The sequence below is a fragment of the Hesperophylax consimilis genome, chromosome 22 (genome assembly GCF_061612785.1).
Source record: "Hesperophylax consimilis isolate HC1 chromosome 22, BYU_Hcon_1.0, whole genome shotgun sequence".
In the NCBI taxonomy this organism is placed as follows: domain Eukaryota; kingdom Metazoa; phylum Arthropoda; class Insecta; order Trichoptera; family Limnephilidae; genus Hesperophylax; species Hesperophylax consimilis.
In genome coordinates this window covers 3,057,371-3,077,669 of record NC_142857.1, presented here as the reverse complement: position 1 = coordinate 3,077,669, position 20,299 = coordinate 3,057,371, and the positions used below count along the sequence as shown (strand labels likewise).

Here is a 20,299-nt window from a genome sequence, read left to right as displayed (position 1 = left end):
CATACATTATTTTTAAACACACAGAGGTACAGCGAAAATTTAGTAGTGGGAAGCGTGAGATACGGCAGCGTAGTGGGCGGCCTTGGCGTGAGCTACCTCAGGGGTGTCTACTACACGTCCGTCGATTCCGATGGGGGCGGCTCCATGGGCGTAAGATCCATAGACGGCAGGAGAAGCGTAAGCTCCATAGATGGCAGGGGAAGCATAAGCTCCATAGACGGCAGGGGCAGCAACTCCGCTGGACAGACGAGCAACAGCGGACTTGTGGGCGATCTTAGCGTGGGCAACCTCGGGAGTATCTACGACAACACCATCTCGGGCCAGGGGAGCGAGTCCATGAGCGTAAGCTCCATAGACAGCGGGGGAAGCGTAAGCTCCATAGACAGCGGGGGAAGCGTAAGCTCCATAGACGGCAGGGGAAGCATAAGCTCCATAGACGGCAGGGGCGGCAACTCCGCTAGACAGACGAGCGACAGCAGACTTATGGGCGATCTTGGCGTGGGCAACCTCAGGAGTATCTACGACAACACCATCCTGAGCCAGAGGAGCGATTCCATGAGCGTAAGCTCCATAGACAGCAGGAGAAGCATAAGCTCCGATGAGGGCGGGGGAAGCGACGTAGGACAGGGGAGAGTAAGCTCCGAGGACAGCTCCGTTGGAAGCGGCGGCCTTGGCGGCGTAGTGGGCGGCCTTAGCGTGGGCTACCTCAGGGGTGTCTACAACACGTCCATCAATTCCGATGGGAGCGGCTCCATGAGCGTAAGCTCCGGAGTAGGCTCCAGCGTAGTTGGAGGCACCGTTGTAGGCACCATATCCATGATCGTACTGTCCATTGTCCTGGCTCTCGGCCAGACCCTCTCCCTTCCATTGTCCCTCATCATTGCTGATGTAGTGTGCGGAGACCACGGCTCCCATGCACAGGAATGCGAAAACCTGAGAGTTTAGAGAAAAATTAGTTATATTGTGATGATTACGTCCAATAATCTTGTAGTCATTTTTTTCATTAAAAATACTTACAATAGCGTTCATGTTGATTTTGTTGGGTGAGCCTTTTCTGAGAGGAAAACTGCTTGTGCCATAAGGGGAGAGAACACAAGGCTTTATACCTGCAGATAGCTTCCTGAGTTGATGAAGTGGGGAAAGGATTTTTTGAGGTCGCTTATAAACCTCTATAATTAAATCGATATTTAAATATTGAAGACAATATTAGTGATTCTTAAACGCAAATCTGAAACAGAAAAATCAGAAAAGGAAACGGTCACATCTGGGACCTTCTCTTCTTCCTCTGGATCCTTTTCTGATTTTTCTGTTTCAGATTTGCGTTTAAGAATCACTAATATTGTCTTCAATATTTAAATATTATAATTTGAGGTTTTACTCAATAAGTTATTCCGAAAAATAATAAATCGATATTAATCCGAAACATTTTATTCTACTCTTTGCCTTGTTTTTTTAAGCTAGTATAGTTTTTTTTTATTGATGAATGATTTTATTCGAGCGACGAAATAATTCATTCATTGCACATTATATTTATCTACGATACAGGCTTAACTACACGATGAAACTCAAAGAGAAATGATAATTCAGAGAACGGAAGTATGTTAGCGAATCTTTTATTACTAAAATAATAAATTTCCCCGCGAAGGTTGTCTGAGAAGTATCTGTTTCGACTCTTGAGATGACCTGACTCTAATATTTATTTATTAACTAGCTGTACCTTGCCACGCGTTTTAGTGGTTTAGTTTGTCTGAACAAATAATAGCGCGTGTCGTTTTACGTCCAACAGATAGCGTTTTTTTTTTTTTTTTAACATTATTTCTGGCTTTCACCCTTCAAGGGTGTTCTTGGCCATCATTTAAAATTATTGAGAAATGAAAGGTGAATTTAAATATTAATTTTATTTAAATGGGCAAATTTCAAAATTATAATGAAAATTGGAGTCGAGTTCAGACTTAGAAGAGATGAGATGTTGAATGGAGGGGAGGCAATTTTAGATAAGGCTTGATAGAAGAGAGGATATTTATTTAGAGAGGGACAACCAAAAAATATGTGATCTAAAGTTCCCACTTCTAGACCACAGAATGTACAATCTGGGGAGTCAACAACGTGAATTTTAAAAAGATGGGAAGGAACGGAACAATGTCCGATCCTCATTCGAATGAGAGAAGAAATTTCTTTTTTGGAAAAATGAGGGAATTGCTGAAACCACGGTTTTGATGGAATAGTTCTTTGTATTGAGGCATAGCAGGCTCCCTTGGATTGACTAGCAATGTGCCAATACTCTGCCCAAACATTGCGGGATCTATCTTTGATGATGGAAAAAATGTCAGATAGGGGAATGTGGTTTACGAGGGTAACAACAGGGTTGGACGCTCCTTGTTTTGCCAAGGCATCCGCAATATCATTACCCATGATACCAACATGTCCAGGAATCCAAATCAGAGTTAGAGTTTTACCAGAGCTTTGAATGGAGGCTATCATCTCTCGAATAAGGCATACAAAGTGATCATCAGGATGAAGAAGAGGACTGGATTTAAGTTTTTGGAGGGAACTGAGAGAGTCAGAGAGAACGAGGGAATGTTCGAAATTATTTTTGATTATATATTTGAGAGATTCTATTATTGCAATGCACTCGGCTGAAAATATTGAAAATTGATTTGAAATTGAATGAAATATTCTGTCATTAGAATTATTGTGGTAAACGTTAATACCTATACCACAGTTAGGAGAGTCGGGAGATTTGGATCCATCAGTAAATAAAAGAGAAAAGTTAGGCCATTTAGATGAAATAATGTCATTGAAAATATTATTGACAGTTCGGGCCGGGAGATTGGAATGACTTTTAAGGATTCCGATCCCTTCTATTATTGTTGGGGATAGGGTGACGTGACTATATTTTAATTTGTATAAGGGAAGTAGATCATTTTGGATGATGTGAAGCTCTGAGAGAGACTTAAAATTTTTACAGATGTCAGGAAGAGGTTTAGTTGAAGCTCTGATTGTAGATGAATGGGTTGAGTCAATGAACAACGAGACGCTGGGGATAACCTGATGACATTTAGAATTTAAACATTTAAGAACAAATTTGTCAGCAAATAGTTGGCGCCTTAAATAAAGAGGAGGATCAGAACATTCTACTTGAAGGGAATTGATGGGTGACGATTGCATCGCTCCAGTTATAATTCGCAAAGATTTAGATTGAATTTTGTCTAATTTATCAAGTACATTTTTTGAGGCAGTACTAAAAAGTGGGCAGGCATAGTCAAGATGGCTTCGAATAAGTGCGTTGTAAAGCAACTTAATGCAAGTAGGGTGAGCTCCCCACCAAACGCCTGTGATGTTTGGATACTCACATAAAATAAACGAGACAAACATACTCCAAAAAATTTTTTGTTTAGAATATGAGAAGATTTATTGACAGGCGGCCCTTGAAGAAACACATTCACACGGAACAGGGCGCAGGGACGGACAGTCGAGTTTGGAACTTGGGTGGATTGACAGCCCCGAGAAAGGGATACAAATCAGAAGTGTTGTTTGAAATTGCAGTTAATTATTGAATTCAAATGGTATTAGAGAATATTGCGGAATATTGAATTAAAGTGAAAGATTATTGATCCGGTGTTTGTGTGAAGTGAAAGTGATTCGACTCAGTGAGAAAACAATTAATAATAATGACAATAATAATAATTGGATAATTTGTAGAGCGCCGTTTTGTAAAAACCCACCTCAGGGGCGCCAGGTGTTGTGCAATCGCGATTGTGTTATAAAGTTGTGTTGATTTAAACGTGATTTCGTATACAGTTCGAACTAGATTGCTTGTCTTAAAAACATGAAAATAATAAAAATAATGATTGCGTTTTTAAAATAGAGTGAATGTACTTAAAGGCAGGAAGTGTTTAATCGGGCTAAGTTATTGATTTGGCGAGATGGCATTCTATCCACGGAGACCGAAAACCAGAGAATCAAATAGATTATTAACTGTGGGTTCGAATCCTAACAGATTAGGGAGGTACAATTTTATTTACAGGAATATTTAATTACCCTTTTATAAGCGTAGGGAGGAGGTCGAAAATTAAAGTGATTTAGCTATATAGTGTAACCAGGTAAGTTTCACACGAGGATTTGGAGGTGACTAACTGGGTGAGTTTTTATATTATTTATTAAATTTCAGAGGACCTTTTTAAAAAAATAGGATACAACCGAGGTACAGGAACCGAGTTTGCAACGCCTGCAACCCAAATAATCTTCCCATAAGAAGGGATACGCTAGACGCATTGTCAATCAGCTGTGAGCGAGAGACGAGTCAACGACCTTTTCATATATAGGCCGAGAGGCGCGGAGTACAGTCAGTCAAAGGGGAAGTTTTGCTAGCGTATGCCGTCCCAAATTGAAAGCGTTCGGATGCAACCAGACGGAACAAAATGAAAACTTTTCTTCTGTTATTTGACTTTTCTAATTTAATACTTTTCATCTATTGTTTGACTTTCTAAGTTACGAATTGGGATGCAGAAAAACAAATCTAAAGTCGGAAGAGGGAGATGGTAATCTCCGAAATAAAACTACCAACCGAACAACTTTTCTCAACAGGTACCTTTCGAGAGGTAGGCAGCCTCTTTAAATTAAATGCAAAAATCAAACCAATTATCCGTTTATACCTTACCTGAGAGGATAGGTATTCAGTAGGAGTTACCCATACCTAATACACGAGGATGCTAGTAACCTCATAAAATAAATACTGGAACCAAATATTAAAATACAGACAGTCCTCATCCCAAATTTGGCATATCGAGTAGACCTTACATATATCTCACATGATAATTGGCTGAATGGGTAGGCACACAACCTATCGTTAATAAGCGGGCAAAATGTCGACAAGATCGTCGTGTGTTATATATGTATTGACCTAGAAAGGGATGTAAATCCCCGACGGCGTGGGAGTTACAACGTTTTCTGGAGGTGGCACGTAACTTAGGACCTTGCGTGTCACATTTTCGCGACTAGATTCGTGATAAAGGGATGTTATGGTTTACCCCTTCTACACTCAGTAAAGTAGTTTATCCTGGAGGTGTTTGAGATTGGGGCAATTCTGAAATTGGTGAAGAGACCTGGTTTTCTTTATTCTGGCGTGAAGGTTGCCGATTTGGAACAAGGGGAGACCCGGCCGGTTGTGATATCCAGACACGCAGATATCGATCGCCTTGCTCAAATTATCATCCATCAGTTTTGTTTGGTAAGCGGAGGAGCCAATCTTAACTTGAAAAAAAATTCATTTCCTTTCCTCTCCTTCCCCTCCCAAAATATATACATGGATGGCGCCGACAACTAACACCATAAATTTATCGTATGTATATCACATATATAAAATCTAACACTTTATTATATTCACATTACCCTACGATAGGTAGAATCGAGTAGCTAGGGGGGGGTGAGCAGGCGACTTAGAAGATAAGGTTTATGAAATGGTTTTGAAAAACAGCGGTAATGGATTCAACTCACTCTATCTCAAAAGAACCAAGGGATACCACACAAAACATAAATAACTAGGTTTCTAAACCGAGAAACAAAAACCCAACACAACGTTCGGTGAAGCCTTTTTATACTGAACCGTCACGTGAAATGAGTACGTTCAAGGTCGTACGTCACGTAGACAAACTAGGATGTACACACTTGAAGGGGTGTGTAATAAAGAAAAGACGGCAGGGAGGACCTTCCTACCCCGGATATATATATAACCAAAGCCTTATGGAAAAGTTACCTACGGGACTTAAGAAAAATGTATCGTAGAAAGAAGAGAAGGAAAAGTTTGAAGTAGAAAGGGCAGATCATTACACGCCAGATAAGGATCTGATGATATTTAAATTTTTTTCGCATTTAGTAACTAAATTATTAATATGGGAAGACCATTTAAGTTTCCTATCAAATGTTACTCCCAAAAATTTTACTTCAGAAGCGTTGGGGATTGGAGAATTTTTAAATAAAATTTGAACGGGGGGGTTTTTATGGCGGTTTGAGAAGGTGACACACTGAGTCTTTTGGATTGAAAGTTCAAAACCATTTAAGGTGAGCCATGTGCAAAGGGCATTCATGGCTTCGTTAAGATATTTGACGGCGAGAGGGATGATTTTGGATGATAAGAAGAAAGCTATGTCATCTGCGAACTCAATAACTTTTACTTGTGGGGGAATAGTGACATGCATATCATATGTATATATATTATACAGTAAGGGGGACAATACATCGCCTTGTGGTAAACCCTTCCAAACAGACCTACTTTGAGGAGAAATATCTGGAAGTTCAATGAAAATTTTTCTATCTAGAAATAGATTAATAATAGATTGGACAAACATGGGGGGAAGGCCAAGGCCTAGAAGTTTTTTTTTCAGGATTGGGATGGAAACATTGTCAAAGGCGCCTTCTATATCTATAAAGACGGCAAGACAAACTTCCTGTTTAGAAATTGATAAATTAATATCAGTGCTGATGATGGCAAGGTTATCTTGAGTGGATTTTTTTTTCCTAAATCCAAATTGAGATGGAGAGAGAAGCTGTTTACTCTCGACAAAAAATTCTAATCGGTTTTTAATTAATTTTTCATAAAGTTTACTGAGGGTGGATGAAAAAGCGATTGGCCTGTAGTTGGATCCAGAATTTGGTGATTTGTTTGTTTTTAAAATAGGGATGATTATTTGACAACTCCAGTCATCAGGCATTATACCAGTCTGGAAGATTTTGTTTGAGATGCTTAAGAAGTGGTTTAGAACATTATCATTACTATTTTTGATTATGCTGTAAGGTATACCATCTCTGCCTGGAGATGAGTCCTTGACTATTGATAAACAATTTTTTAGCTCAATTAAGGTGAATGGAGAGTCTAGCCAATGATTAGACATAGGAGTATTATAGATAGGCGTTATTTCATCTAAGTTAGGTACAGAAGGGGGGGCAATTTTGTCCAAGAATTCATCTATCCATTTAGAATGAGACGCTCGAGGAGATGGTGAACTGAAGGAGGATCGAAATCTTCGGATCATAGACCAAACTTCCGAAATTGGAGTGTTCGGAGATACTGAACTGCAGAAGTTGTACCACCCAGATCTTTTTTTTGACCTCAATACCCTTTTGGCATTGGATTCAGCGTTTTTGTATATAAGATAGTTCTCCATAGTCATATTGTAACGATAGGAAAGAGATTTAGCTTTCCGAATTCTTACTACTTTGGAACATTCCTCATCCCACCAGGGAGTTGGAGGGAGTTTTTTTAAAAGAGATTTAGTTTTAGGGGGAGGATTTGATTTATTTATTGCAGTTATGAGCATTGATTTGAAGTTATTATAGTCATCTTTGACGGAAAATATATTGGTGTCGGGTAAATTTAGTAGGAACTTGTCCATATGAGAGTTAAATTCATCCCATTTGGTGTGTTTCGTTTTAATCTTTGTCGAAATATGAGACTTGTCCGATTGGAAAGAAGTTTGATAAGTAATGGTGATCGGGAAATGATCACTGGAGCAAGGGTCGGGGGACACCACCCAAGAGGAGAGAGAACCCAGACTAGTAGAACATATCGAGAGATCCACTGCACTGGGGTTTGTGCTGGGGCGAGAGATCCTAGTAGGAGATCCGTCATTCAAAAGGAAAAGGTTGGATTGATCTAGGAAATCCATCACACTTCGACCATCTCGGTCGGAGAAAGCAGAACCCCAGACGGGGGAATGGGCATTAAAATCGCCGAATATAAAGAAAGGAGGGCTTAGTTGACTTACAATTTCCAACCAAATTTGTTTATTGAAGTGGGCTGTTGGGGGAAGATAGACTGAAATAAAGGATGTGTCCTTTATTTTAGCTGCAACCATTTGGAAGTCAGCATTGGGGGGTTTGATATTATTTATTGGGGAAAATGATATGGATTTCTTAATAAAAAGGGCAGCACCGCCGCCCGAACCTTCCGGGCGGTCGTCGCGGAGACAGGAATACCCTCCCACATTAAAGTGGGTGGATGGAGTAAACCAAGTCTCCGAGATAGCAGCCAAAGAAATAAAGTTGGAATTTAATAGGTTAAGGAGATCAGATTTGTTAGAAATAGCACTTCGGCTATTCCACTGAAGTATTTTGAAATCTTGAAGAGTCATTTTGAATAAATGATTTTAATGTGGAAATAATAGTAGCAGCGTTGGACGGTAGATTAGTTTGAGAAGAAATAAGGTCAATTAGAAGCATAATGAGAGTTTGGATAAATGCAGAATTGTCTTGGGAGAGTTTTTCAGAAAGTTTTAGAGAGTTCATTGAGGACGGATTATAATTATTTGCACACCCATTTGTGGCATTTGAAAGAGGTGAACCATTGGGATTTAAGAGCAGTGAGTTGTGTTGTTGCTGATCGTATCCAGGAGCCGGTTTAGAGATATCGTTTTTGTATGTGAATTTAGTTGAACGAGAAGAAGTTGTTGTAGAAGAGGGAAGAGGGTTGGATGAGGAGTTGCTGGATAAAGCCTCAGCAAATGATTTTTTGACAGGCGGGAATAGTTTAGAAGCCTGCAGAAAAGACAAGTTCTGAGAGGCCATAGAAATTTTTATATTTTTTTGGCGAGATTGTTCTGGGCAAGAAGTGTTGATAGCTGTATGTGAGCCTGAGCAGTTAAAACATTTGGGTGAGGAGGAAGAAGGACATTGGTCAGCTGCGTGGTTTTCTCCACATTTAAAACATCTGGGTTGAGATCTGCATGCAGCTTTGGTATGACCAAAACGGCAGCAATTGAAACATTGAGTGGTGGGATAAGTATACATTTCAACTGGTAATGAGTTGAAGAATAAATATATATGGGAGGGAAGAGATTGACCTTCAAAGGTGATAACTACAGATTGGGAGGGCTTCCAGGAAATTATACCCTCAGAGGAGTCCTTGTAATTTAGCCTCCTGGCTTTTATGGGATTGCCAATGTGTTGGGGGGTTGAAAGTGAAGACAGAATTTCTTCGATGGACAGGTCGGTCGAGATACCTCTGACCAGGCCCATGCGAGTGACATTGAAAGTAGGGATATATGCCTTGAACTTTGAATTAGATGAAATGAAGATATTTTTGATGAAACTGTTGGCAGCTGACCCTGAGAGGAATTCGACGGAGATTCGGAAGCGACCCTCGGCTTTTACACCTCCAGGCTTGATTGAAAGGTTCTTGCTATTTGATAGGAATTTGCCAAATTCAAGAGGGTGGATGGTTTTTCCTTGCTCAGTTTTTTGGGCGTATACTATGAATGGGCCACGGGAATGAGGAGAATAAAAGTTTGTTGGAGGAAGTTGAGAAAGTGCTGGTGGGGATTGTGAAGTCGAAGGAGAGTCAAGTTTTATTGGGGAAGAAGGAGTAAATTTCCTTTTTTTAGTAGAAGTCAAAATGACAGAATCACTGTCAGAAATTTCTCCATTTTCCCCGTCTGGGGGGTCAGGAGAGGGATCTGGGGGCTTTGTAGGGGGTCCAGGAGGGAAATCTTCCTCCATTATTCACAACAGTAAACAACTACAATAATAGTATGGAAAATGACAGAAGTAAAAAAAGGTTATAAATATCTGGAAATCAGCAGCGAAAAGTGACTCCTGGAAGATCAGGAGGGAGAAGAAACCTCAAGGCACAACACACTACACTTTTTTTTTGCCAGAAAACAAAAAAAGAATGGTAAAAAATTAATTTTAGATAGAGCAAAACAAAACAACTGATGACAGCCAAATGTTATTGTTGCCAACAGATAGCGTTGTTTAAAAAAAAAACATGTTTTTACCTGTCACAGATGACATCTATATAATAAAGGTATATAAAAACATACGCGTATTTGAATTCAAAGTTTCAAAATTTCAAAGCAATGATTATACTCTTACATACCTACATTATTAAATTTCTATAATATTAACAATGATTAGGTCTCAATCAAATCTGTTGTTTTTCTTTAGGACAAATCATTAGTTTTTAAAATATCCTCATTAAGTCAAATAATTTGGCATTAAAAGTGGCAATCCCTCAAATGACACGTCTTAGTTATGTACGAGTATGTTAAGAATTCTTTTTTTTTTACGAAAATTAGCATATCCTCAAATGCCACTATTTAAACAAATGGTAAGTATTATAAAAAAATAGTCATTTCTCCTAGATTTATTTTTCCAATACATATTTTTTATATCATCTCTGTTGTAATACTAAGCATAAATTTATGAAAAAAAATTATCTGCGTATATGCATGTAGCGGTTAGCTATTACAGTATTCGGGAATGTTTACCCATACAAAAAGCATCGTATTAGAATCTTCCAGCAAAACATCGTTAAGTAGTAAATTATTATAAGCAATAATAAGTTGCCAGAAATATCAATACAAATTGAAAATATCTCCCGAGTAAAAATAAATGCTGCCGACGGGAATCGAACCAGCACCTTTCGATGTCCAGTCAGATGCTCTGGACTACTGAGCCACGTCGGCTTATTTCCAACACGCCAAATAATTCAATATGTAGTACTTCAATTAAAAATTACTGTTTTTTTTTCACCTGTATACAATTACAATTATCGCTTATAATATTTTTTATCCTATGCTTGGCTATGCATAAAACCTTGTCTTATAAAAATTAGTTAATCATAAAAAAATATAATAATAATTGTTATGTTCCCACAAACAGTTCTCTAACTCGTCGTGGAAGGAGATTACAAATAAGTGGTTGTTTGTGATAAATCAGGGATTTATTAATACTTAGCGTATTACAATGGTGACTCGATAGTCGACCTAACTAGAAGCTGGCTAATTGAGATCTGAATCAGTAAGTTTGTCTGGGAGCCTTCTGCCAGAGACTGGCTGCCATCTTGCGGACTTCCACGCAAGCTCTATGTACTGCCCTCTATGAGTGCATCTGTGAAGCTCTTACTTCCCTACAATAATCGTAGGTACTTCCCATCTACCTAGTCGCTGGATTATTCACGATGCATTAGCGCCTATATAAACGGCAAGCGTCAAGGTAGTTGGTCAGTAGTTTATATTTTAAATAATGTAATTCAATGTTAACTTTAAATTCTTTCAAATATCGAACATCAGATTTGAAACGCTCTATGCAAGAAGTGATGAATAAATTTAAATTGAGAAATGTATCAGTTATTCATGACCTTGAAACGCCTTGAACTGTGAAATATTATTGGTTCTTGCGGCGTGTATCACGATCGGCATTATTTCTAACTAGCGCACACCCAAATCAAACTATTATTAATTTTTTTTTTTTTTAAACTTCCGATTTAGTTGTCCGGGTTAAATCTTCCCCAAAGGAAAAACTTAACCCTTCCACTCACTTTTCCACAAATGATCATCTAGTCAATCAACATTATGTAAGTGCATTATATAAGCAAAATAAATACAAAACAATACAAGAACAACACGTCAAATCACCAGAGATCAAATGGGAAAATAATTCACCGTCTCCAGATATTTTCATATCAGAGGGTTCGGCTCGGTAGAACTTCTAACAGGGCCTATAAATCCTACTGATCCCTCAACATAAATATTTAAAAAATCTTTTGTTATCCTACATGTATTCAAAATGACCGACTTTTGCATCTTTTTATATAATTTTTTTGATAGATCTAATACACCTAAATTTTTAATTAGAGAGCTAGGTATAATGCCAGTAGCCGAAATAACGAATGGTAATATTTTTATAGTCTGAGAATGCCAAATTCTTTTTATTTCATTTCCTAAATCTGTGTATTTTCTTATTTTTTCACTAACAGATTTTTGAATATTACAGGAATTTGGAATAGCGACATCAATGATATAAGTTATTTTTTTTAATTTTGTCATGTAAAACTATATCAGGTCTATTATGACTAATCGCTCGGTCTGTTAGTATAGTTTTATCATAATATATTTTATAAAATTCGTTTTCTAAAAATGAATTTGGTTCGTATTCATAATATGGTACTACATTACGGCAGTCAATCAAGTTATGTTTAATTACCAAATTTTGGTGAATTATTTTTAAAACTTGATTGTGCCTAAATGTATACTCGGACGGTGCTAATATAGAACATCCCGATATAATATGTTCTATAGTTTCCGGAAAAGCCAAACATTTTTTACACAAATCATCAATTTGATTTGTATCTTTGATTATATGCTTTCTATAATTTTTAGTATTAATGACTCTATCCTGAATGGCAAGCATAAATCCTTCTATTTCTGCGCTCAACTCTCCAATACTCAACCATTTGTTTGACGAAATTTTGTCAACATACGTTTGGTTGAGATAATTGAAGTGTTTTGCGTGTTAAATTTTATTTGACCAGGAATCTAATAATTCCTGGTTGGGATTTATAAAAATGTTGGCATTCTCATCGTATAAATTTAAAGGTGTAATATTTCTATCTGCCTTGCAAATTATTTTGTGCATTTCTGAGCTATGAGCTTTCCTATGGAAAAAAGTTCTTAGCATTTCTACCTGATTATGTTTCAAAGAAGTTATTTTGACTATACCTCTACCTCCTAAATTTCTAGGTAAATTAACTCGTTCTATAGCTGAATTTGGATGATGGCAATTAAACTTTGTTAGCGTAGTTCTAATTAATCTTTCTAAGTTATCTAAATCTGTATTAGACCATTTAATTATGCCAAATGAGTACGTTAATAGAGGTATTGCCCAAGTATTTATTGCTTTTACTAAATTTTTAGCAGATAGATTGCATTTTAAAATTTTCCTGATCCTAGTTTGAAATTTAATCCTAATATCATTTTTAATACTACATACTATGGTCTAATCTATTTGATTGTGGGTATCCTAAATACTTATAAACCTCATCCCTTTTCATACTAGTAATTTGGAAATTTCTAAATATACTCTCGTCCCCATCTACAATTTTGCCTTTCTCTATATGGATCGTTCTACATTTATCTAAACCAAAAGTCATTTTGATATCATCTGAAAAGTTTTTAACTACCTCGATCATTTTCTCTAAATTTTGTTCAGAATTCGAAAATAATTTTATGTCATCCATATATAATAAATGCGAAATTGTACTACTCTCCCTTGTATTACCCTTAACTTTTACTTATTATTATTTTTACATAGTAAAAATCATGTGATATTATAATTATTATTGTAGGGTTGCTAATTGCATGTTAGCTAAAAACGTGTCTTTGCTCATCAAGAATAACCCATTTGAAATATAGGCTTTATATAATTTTCAGATAAAATATTTTTTTTCTAATGAAATAAATAATTGATATTTAGGAACAAATTTTCAAGGTTATGCCCATCAATTTAATATATTATTGAAAACGATAATACTAATATATCTAAATGAAACATGAAATGTAACAAGACACAGAAAAAAAATTACAGCTACAACAACGACTTGAACCTAGGTTCTCTTGTATTACCAGGACCTTATTTTTCTTAATAAATACCCTCCAAACAGTGTCCCCTAAGATGACATAGACCCTGAGGGAAATTATTTCCCCCAGGGCCTCTTGCATGGAGCTAATGATTATTCCACCATCTAACATTCCGCTGCATCAAGTTTTCATATTGTGGAATGTCCTCGCATGCAACGAATGATTAATTTCATTATTCGATGATAATAGAACCTGTTTTATTCAAAAAAGTGCCATGCAATTCGTAAATTACGCTTTTACTGCATTTTTCCATGCCACAACCTCAAAAGCCAATTTCATCAGTTCGTAAAACTTTACAATCAATATAGTATAGGTTATACAACGCCTAGACTTGTTAAATGAATTATAATAATTTGTTTTTGCGAAACAGCGGAACCCGAACCCGCAAACTTCTGATTCAAGGCCAAATACGTACAACAGCACACCATATTAAAATGTTTTAGAAATTTTTAGCAATATAATTTGGTCTACCTAGAATTCAACCACAGTTCATGGTTTATATCTCGTTTTTTTTATTTATTTATTTTTCTTCAAAGTATTATCCCGTTAAATTATAATTATGCAGTTTATCCACAGGATGTACATGTTCAATTACAATTTTAATATGTGTACACAATATTATTATAATTTATTTATTTCTAATTTCATTTGCAAGGTTGCAAAATATTTTGATGAATAAAAAGTAAAGTTATGAGATATTATTTCAGGCGTGATCGGAACTGAGGCATGTGGATATCGTATGTGCATCAATTTGGTTTTTTTGGTATTTATGATTAGACCTGCGACATGGGACCATTTGTCTTGGCTGATGATCCAAAACTTATGTCTAATTTATATTTGAAATGTTTTGTGTTCTGTTTAATTAATATTTCAAATGTTTTGTGTTCTGTCTAATTTATATTTCAATGTTTTGTGTTCTGTCTAATTTATATTTCAATGTTTTGTGTTCTGTCTTATGGCCAGTGGAAGCTCACTGCATAACGTTGTTGCGAAGCACCTAGAATATCTCTAGCCGAAAATTGTGTTGGCGAAAGAGATTAGTAAGAGATTATACCCTTCAGTTCTAGTATCTAGGTTAATTAGATAGATATAGATAGACAGATTTAAGATAGACAGATAAAGCTAGTGGAGATATGTCATACAAGATCACTTTGTACGCTATCCGCATTAAAAAAACTAAATACCCGGAAAAAAGAAAGATTTCTAATAAAATTATATGGGTTTCAACTCAGCACGATAATATATACTACGAATTCTTTGAGGTGAATAATATCCATTATCCACATGGTAATTCTACCTCACGATTCAAGATTCGTCCTTGATTTTTTTGTTCGCAGGCGCCTATTCGGGAGACATGAGTAGTGAGTACCTACAACCATTTGAATTGATTGAAAAAATGTACCAAAAGTGATACGACGTACATTATATCAAATCTATTTATATTTAATTATAACGAAAGTTTATTCTTGTATTGTAATAATGTGGTTGCCATGCTAATAAAGCTATGAATAGCTTCCTTATAAATATTCATAAACATGTTAACATGCTTTTGGATAGATTTAACACAGGTGTATATGTACATGTATATGTAATACAGAGATGTATTGAAATACGTTATATTATATTTTAACATGATGTTACAATTTATTATTTGTATTAATTAAATTCTCTTACATTCAGCTTACATTCGACTTATTTTACATACGAATAAAATGGGTTTACAATTAGATAAATTTTAAAATTTTAAAAGTGTTAATACCCTATTAAATATAATTAATAACATTTTTTTTAAATAACCGTCTCTTAAATTATTTTTCGCATTGATGCCTATATTATTTTGGTTATTTATATATCTTAGTTACTCTTTGATTATTTTATGTTAAATTATAAAAGTTTTAGATTTGTACATAAATGTGTTATGTTGTATTTAAATAATTGGTAAATACATAAATGTGTTAATTTATATTTAAAAAAAATTATATGATAATATGTAATTTTTTTTTTATATTTAAAAATGGTTTATAAATAAATGTGTTATTTTATCTTTAAAGAATTGTTATATACATAAATGCAATAATCAACTATTTTATTTTTAACTTTTATAATAATAACTTATTAATCGCCTTTCACTATAGTATTTTTCTCGATGTGTAGTTATTTGTCTATTGTTAGTTTTTTTTAATTCGTTAATTTTAATTAATTAAAAGTGGTCTTAACAAAGTATTTCATTCATATATAATCGAAATGACGCCACAAAGTAATTTTACAACTATTGAAGAATAAGTATATTCATTTCTATTCTCTTACACACAGTTAATAACATAATAAGTACTAGTTATACAATAAATGTTTATAATCAATAACTATATGGGTTGGTAGTAGTGTTTTGTAAACACCTCACTAGGATGCAAGGAATGGCGCCAGCCTATACATAAATCGGAACTATGTGTCCGACGAAACTTGAGCAATAGACAGCTCACTCTAAGGTCAGCAGATCTAGATTTAATAATCGTCTAATCGAACTTTCTAGTTCAAATCGAGCCGTTTACAACCCGCTCATCTGGAATAGACTTCCCTCAGCTCTTACTAATCTTCAGAATTTGACTGAATTTAAACGGACTTTAAAAACAAAATTATTTAAAAAAATCTTACCATTCATAAATCTTAACTTCTTTTCAATATTTTATAATAAGCCAAATTCTAAAACTTCAGGTAATTGTTTAGTTTCGGTTGCCTTCTTATTGTACCTTTTTAAAATGTCTGCTAGGAAGATTATCATTTCTGAGCACAAATTGCCTCCTGTTTTACATTATGTTTTAGTTTTAATGTTCTTTTTTTGTCCTGTCCTGCTGTTATTGTTATTCTTAGTTTTGTCATCACTTTCTATAAACAGTATAATAAGTGTTATAATATTAGATCTGTATTGGGTAAGGCACACTGTAGGAATAATTTTAAGAACATGACCACTAATACTAAATTACCGTTTTTATGTTTTTTTTATATGAGTAATAAATAACACTTGAAGTGACACTAAACTGCGCTTTATAAATTCCATGTTATTTTATTATTATTATAAGATACCTAACCTGTTCTGAGGTATTCGCATGTTTGAGTTAAAGTGTTATTATGCCGTCATAAGTAAAAACACAATATCGTCCTTGATTTTCTCAAGGAAGATACTGTGATTACACCCGTGGAGGCAGTATAATATACATGTTAGATTATAGCAGTTTAAGTACATCACAATATTACAAATTACGATGTGTGATACCTTTACCTGTTAACATAAGTTATTTTACCAAGCAAAAAATCTAGTAGGTAGATAGGTAGTTATCAAAAATATAATTAGGTATTTGCGATTTAAGTTCCTGCAGAAACAGTATTATTTTTGTAAACTATTGATCGGTGTTGAATGATGAGTTCATCGTCAACTCTGATGATGGACATTACAAGGCTCTCCGAAACGTTAGGTCAAGTAGGAAGAGGAAGCGCAAACATGAGTCAAACAACGCTATGTGTTAGGTTAGGTAGTTCAAATCGTGATCAGTTTATACAGGATCAGTTTGATTGATTATAAAGATGCTTATTTATTGTTGTTTATGTTAACTTACATCGGTTATTGCAAACAACAAGCAAATACATTTTGTTTTAGCAGGTTTCCGTTATCCCTTCCTTTGGTCATCTAATAGGTATAATCAAAGATATTAGAAGAACGAGATGTGCTATGCGCAGTTTGTACTGAGTGGAATTGTTTTGCCGAGTGTCGCCGGTTTTGTTCACCAATACTACTGCACACCTTCGCTTACGCTAAGGTATCCGCACTAATACATAGAACAGATTTCTGTGCGTACACGTTCCGATACCGTTCAAAGTACCCTAATTAGTTAGTACTCCGGCTACGGTCCGGCGGCCAACATAGCATATCTCGTTCTTCTAATATCTTTGGGTATAATACTTGATGTTATAGCAGATGCAACACACGTTTCCGTGTCCCTTTCTTTGGTTATCTATAAGTAGAATAAATTATGTTTGGTCAATTCAGGTGCTTGTGTACATAGACCGCAATATTTAGTATAATATGTTTAAAGTACAAACTGGTATGGATGGTATGTTTATGATGGAAGATACTCTATAACATGCGAACTCGACATTTATAGCCTTATTTCACATCGTCAGAGACAAACGTTCACGTTTAATAGATTTAAGAACTACGTTAATCTTATTTATGTTTAGGTTTGAGTTATCAGCAGTTTTCTGAATCTTCAAGAAACCAAGTTCATTTAGGATTAAGATTGTTTCTCGCTTAGTGGATTTTATTTAAAACCACTAGATCGATCAGTCAGCAAAAGATAGTAAAACGCAAATATTAGTTGTCAATTAGTCTATTTGATTGTATTCTAGTCAAACTAGAATATAATTAAGAATTAGCTATTTGCATTACAATCATTTGAATAGCAGTAGTCATTGGGGAGTAAGGGCTTAATGATGAGATGCGTGGGATACAGCGGCGTAGTGGGCGGCCTTGGCGTGAGCTACCTCAGGGGTGTCTACTACACGTCCGTCATGTCCCAGAGGGGCGGCTCCATGGGCGTAAGATCCATGGATGGCAGGGGCGGCATAAGCTCCGTTGTAGGCACCATTGTAAGCTCCATGGACGGCGGGGACGGCGTAAGCTCCAACGTGGGCGAGAGATCCATGGGCTCCGGTGAGGGCAGCGGACTTGGCAGCCAAATGGGCGGCCTTGGCGTGAGCTACCTCGGGGGTATCGACGACACGTCCATCATGTCCCAGAGGAGCGGCTCCATGAGCGTAAGATCCGTGGATGGCAGGGGCGGCATAAGCTCCATGGACGGCAGGGGCGGCGTAAGCACCGTTGTAGGCACCGTTGTAAGCTCCATGGGCGGCACCGTTGGAAGCGGCGGCAACAGCGGCATTGTGGGCGGCCTTAGCGTGGGCAACTTCAGGGGTATCTACGACACGTCCGTCATGACCGATGGGGGCGGCTCCATGAGCGTAAGCTCCGGAGTAGGCTCCAGCGTAGTTGGAGGCACCGTTGTAGGCAACGTGTCCATGTTCGTACTGTCCATTGTCCTGGCTCTCGGCCAGACCCTCTCCCTTCCATTGTCCCTCATCATGGCTGATGTAGTTAGCGGAGACCACGGCTCCCACGCACAGGAAAGTGAAGATCTATAAATTGATAACATAAAATTAGATAAAGAACTACTGTATTCCTAAAGACCAGGTGTATTTAATTACCAAAGAAACCTATGACTTACCAGAGCGTTCATGTTGATTGCGTTGAGTGAGCCTTTTCTGAGAGGAAAACTGCTTGTGCTGAGAGGGGAGAGAACGCAAGGCTTTATACCAAGCCAAAAGCTTCCTGCCTGGTAAGTGGGGGAAAGAATGACGTAGGTTGTTCAACTCTACTATCATATTCGTACTTGAAAAACGTAAGAATCATGTTAACATGCACTTTTTTAGTAGGCAAGTTCAATGTTTTTTCATCAATACCGTTTATATTTTTTTATTAACTCACGAGTTTGTATCTAAAACCAATTCAATTAATCTTGGCTGTAGCATCGTAGTAAGTTATTAACAATGAGAATTAACACGTTTTGTTAATCGAAGAGTTCTCTTTTCACGTATTATTTTCTATATATAAATCCGAATGATGGAATCAAAAACACAAATCTGAAAATAATTTTGAAAATTATAATTTTTAATTTCGCATTTATTTTTTGCAAGAATTAAACAACTTTTTATACAGATATAAATATATACATACATAGGAAGCTGAACGTTAAGAAAGAAAGGTATATCTGAAAAAGAGGAGTTTTATTTTACATTAAACTAACAAGAAGTTAAAGGGATGAGGAATATAGGTTGAGGATAGGAGATGCTCTTGATTAATAGATTCGGTGTTTATTGTATTTATAATTTTTGTGCTTAAAAAATTTTTTTGTATTATTTCAACATGGTTTTGGTACAAAGGTGTCCAGATCGGTATGCACTGGGATCAGATATTTATATCTATTTGGTGGATCGGTAAAGGGAGTGTGTCCAGATTTTTTTATATTGAACCAAATTTTCATATGCATATATTATGCGTATGTCGATAACTACACAGACGCAGGTACTTGGTTTTACGCAGAATTAAATAATAAAAAAATAACTTAACGAAATCTATACATTTTTATGTAAATTCACGCAAAAGTCTCAACGGCTCTGGTGACAGTGATATATATATATGGCATCCATATTTCGGGTATGTTTTAAGGCTAAAGATAGTGGAGAGGGTAATGAGTTGATACTATGAAGGTGGGGATGTACCTGGCTAATACGATCTGATCACCAAACACGACCAAAGCCATTTCAAGTAACATTTCAATTCTGAATAATGGTCTTACACCAGGGCGATACTGAGAGTATCTTTCACTCTGGAACGTACCGCAAACATACTATATAAAATTTTAAATGAGTAATTTGTAAAATAACACAAATTAATCAAATAGATTTTAGTCGCTCATCCCGCGAACTCCAGCTATTCTCGACCACGGAGGCCGTCATCTATATAGTATCTTGGATATATGTCCACTATATATATATATCCATTTTTTTTATGTGCGACATCTATTGACTTTTCTGCACGAATTCTATAATAATTTTTTTGGCCGTCAGAGGTCGTCATCTATATAGTATCTTGGATATATGTCCACTATATATAATATGTATGTATATATATCCATTTTTTTTATTTGCGACATCTATTGACTTTTCTGCACGAAGTCTGCGATTATATTTTTGGCCGTCAGAGGCCGTCATCTATATAGTATCTTGGATATATGACCACTATATATATCCATTTTTTATGTGCGACATCTATTGAC

General features: G+C 36.1%; 1 protein-coding gene across 1 annotated transcript; it reads right to left on the bottom strand.

Moving 5' to 3' along the window:
- Nucleotides 1-18,727, bottom strand: LOC149412654 (uncharacterized). The gene is made up of 4 exons (XM_089645569.1): nt 18,689-18,727; nt 18,139-18,599; nt 17,916-18,060; nt 1-825 (listed from the first exon to the last, which is right to left on the bottom strand). Exons 1-4 carry the CDS (start codon nt 18,698-18,700, stop codon nt 40-42), a joined length of 1,404 nt encoding a protein of 467 aa, XP_089501695.1. The 5' UTR covers nt 18,701-18,727; the 3' UTR covers nt 1-39.
- Nucleotides 18,728-20,299: the final 1,572 nt, after the last annotated feature.

Excerpts from the sequence above, each read along its gene's own strand:
- LOC149412654 (XM_089645569.1), bottom strand. Across the intron at positions 18,061-18,138 it reads GCCAAGGCCGCCCATTTGGC|AGCTTACAATGGTGCCTACA; the intron begins TGCCAAGTCCGC and ends CGCCGTCCATGG. Across the intron at positions 826-17,915 it reads AGGCCGCCCACTACGCCGCT|TACGATCATGGATATGGTGC; the intron begins GTATCCCACGCA and ends GACAATGGACAG.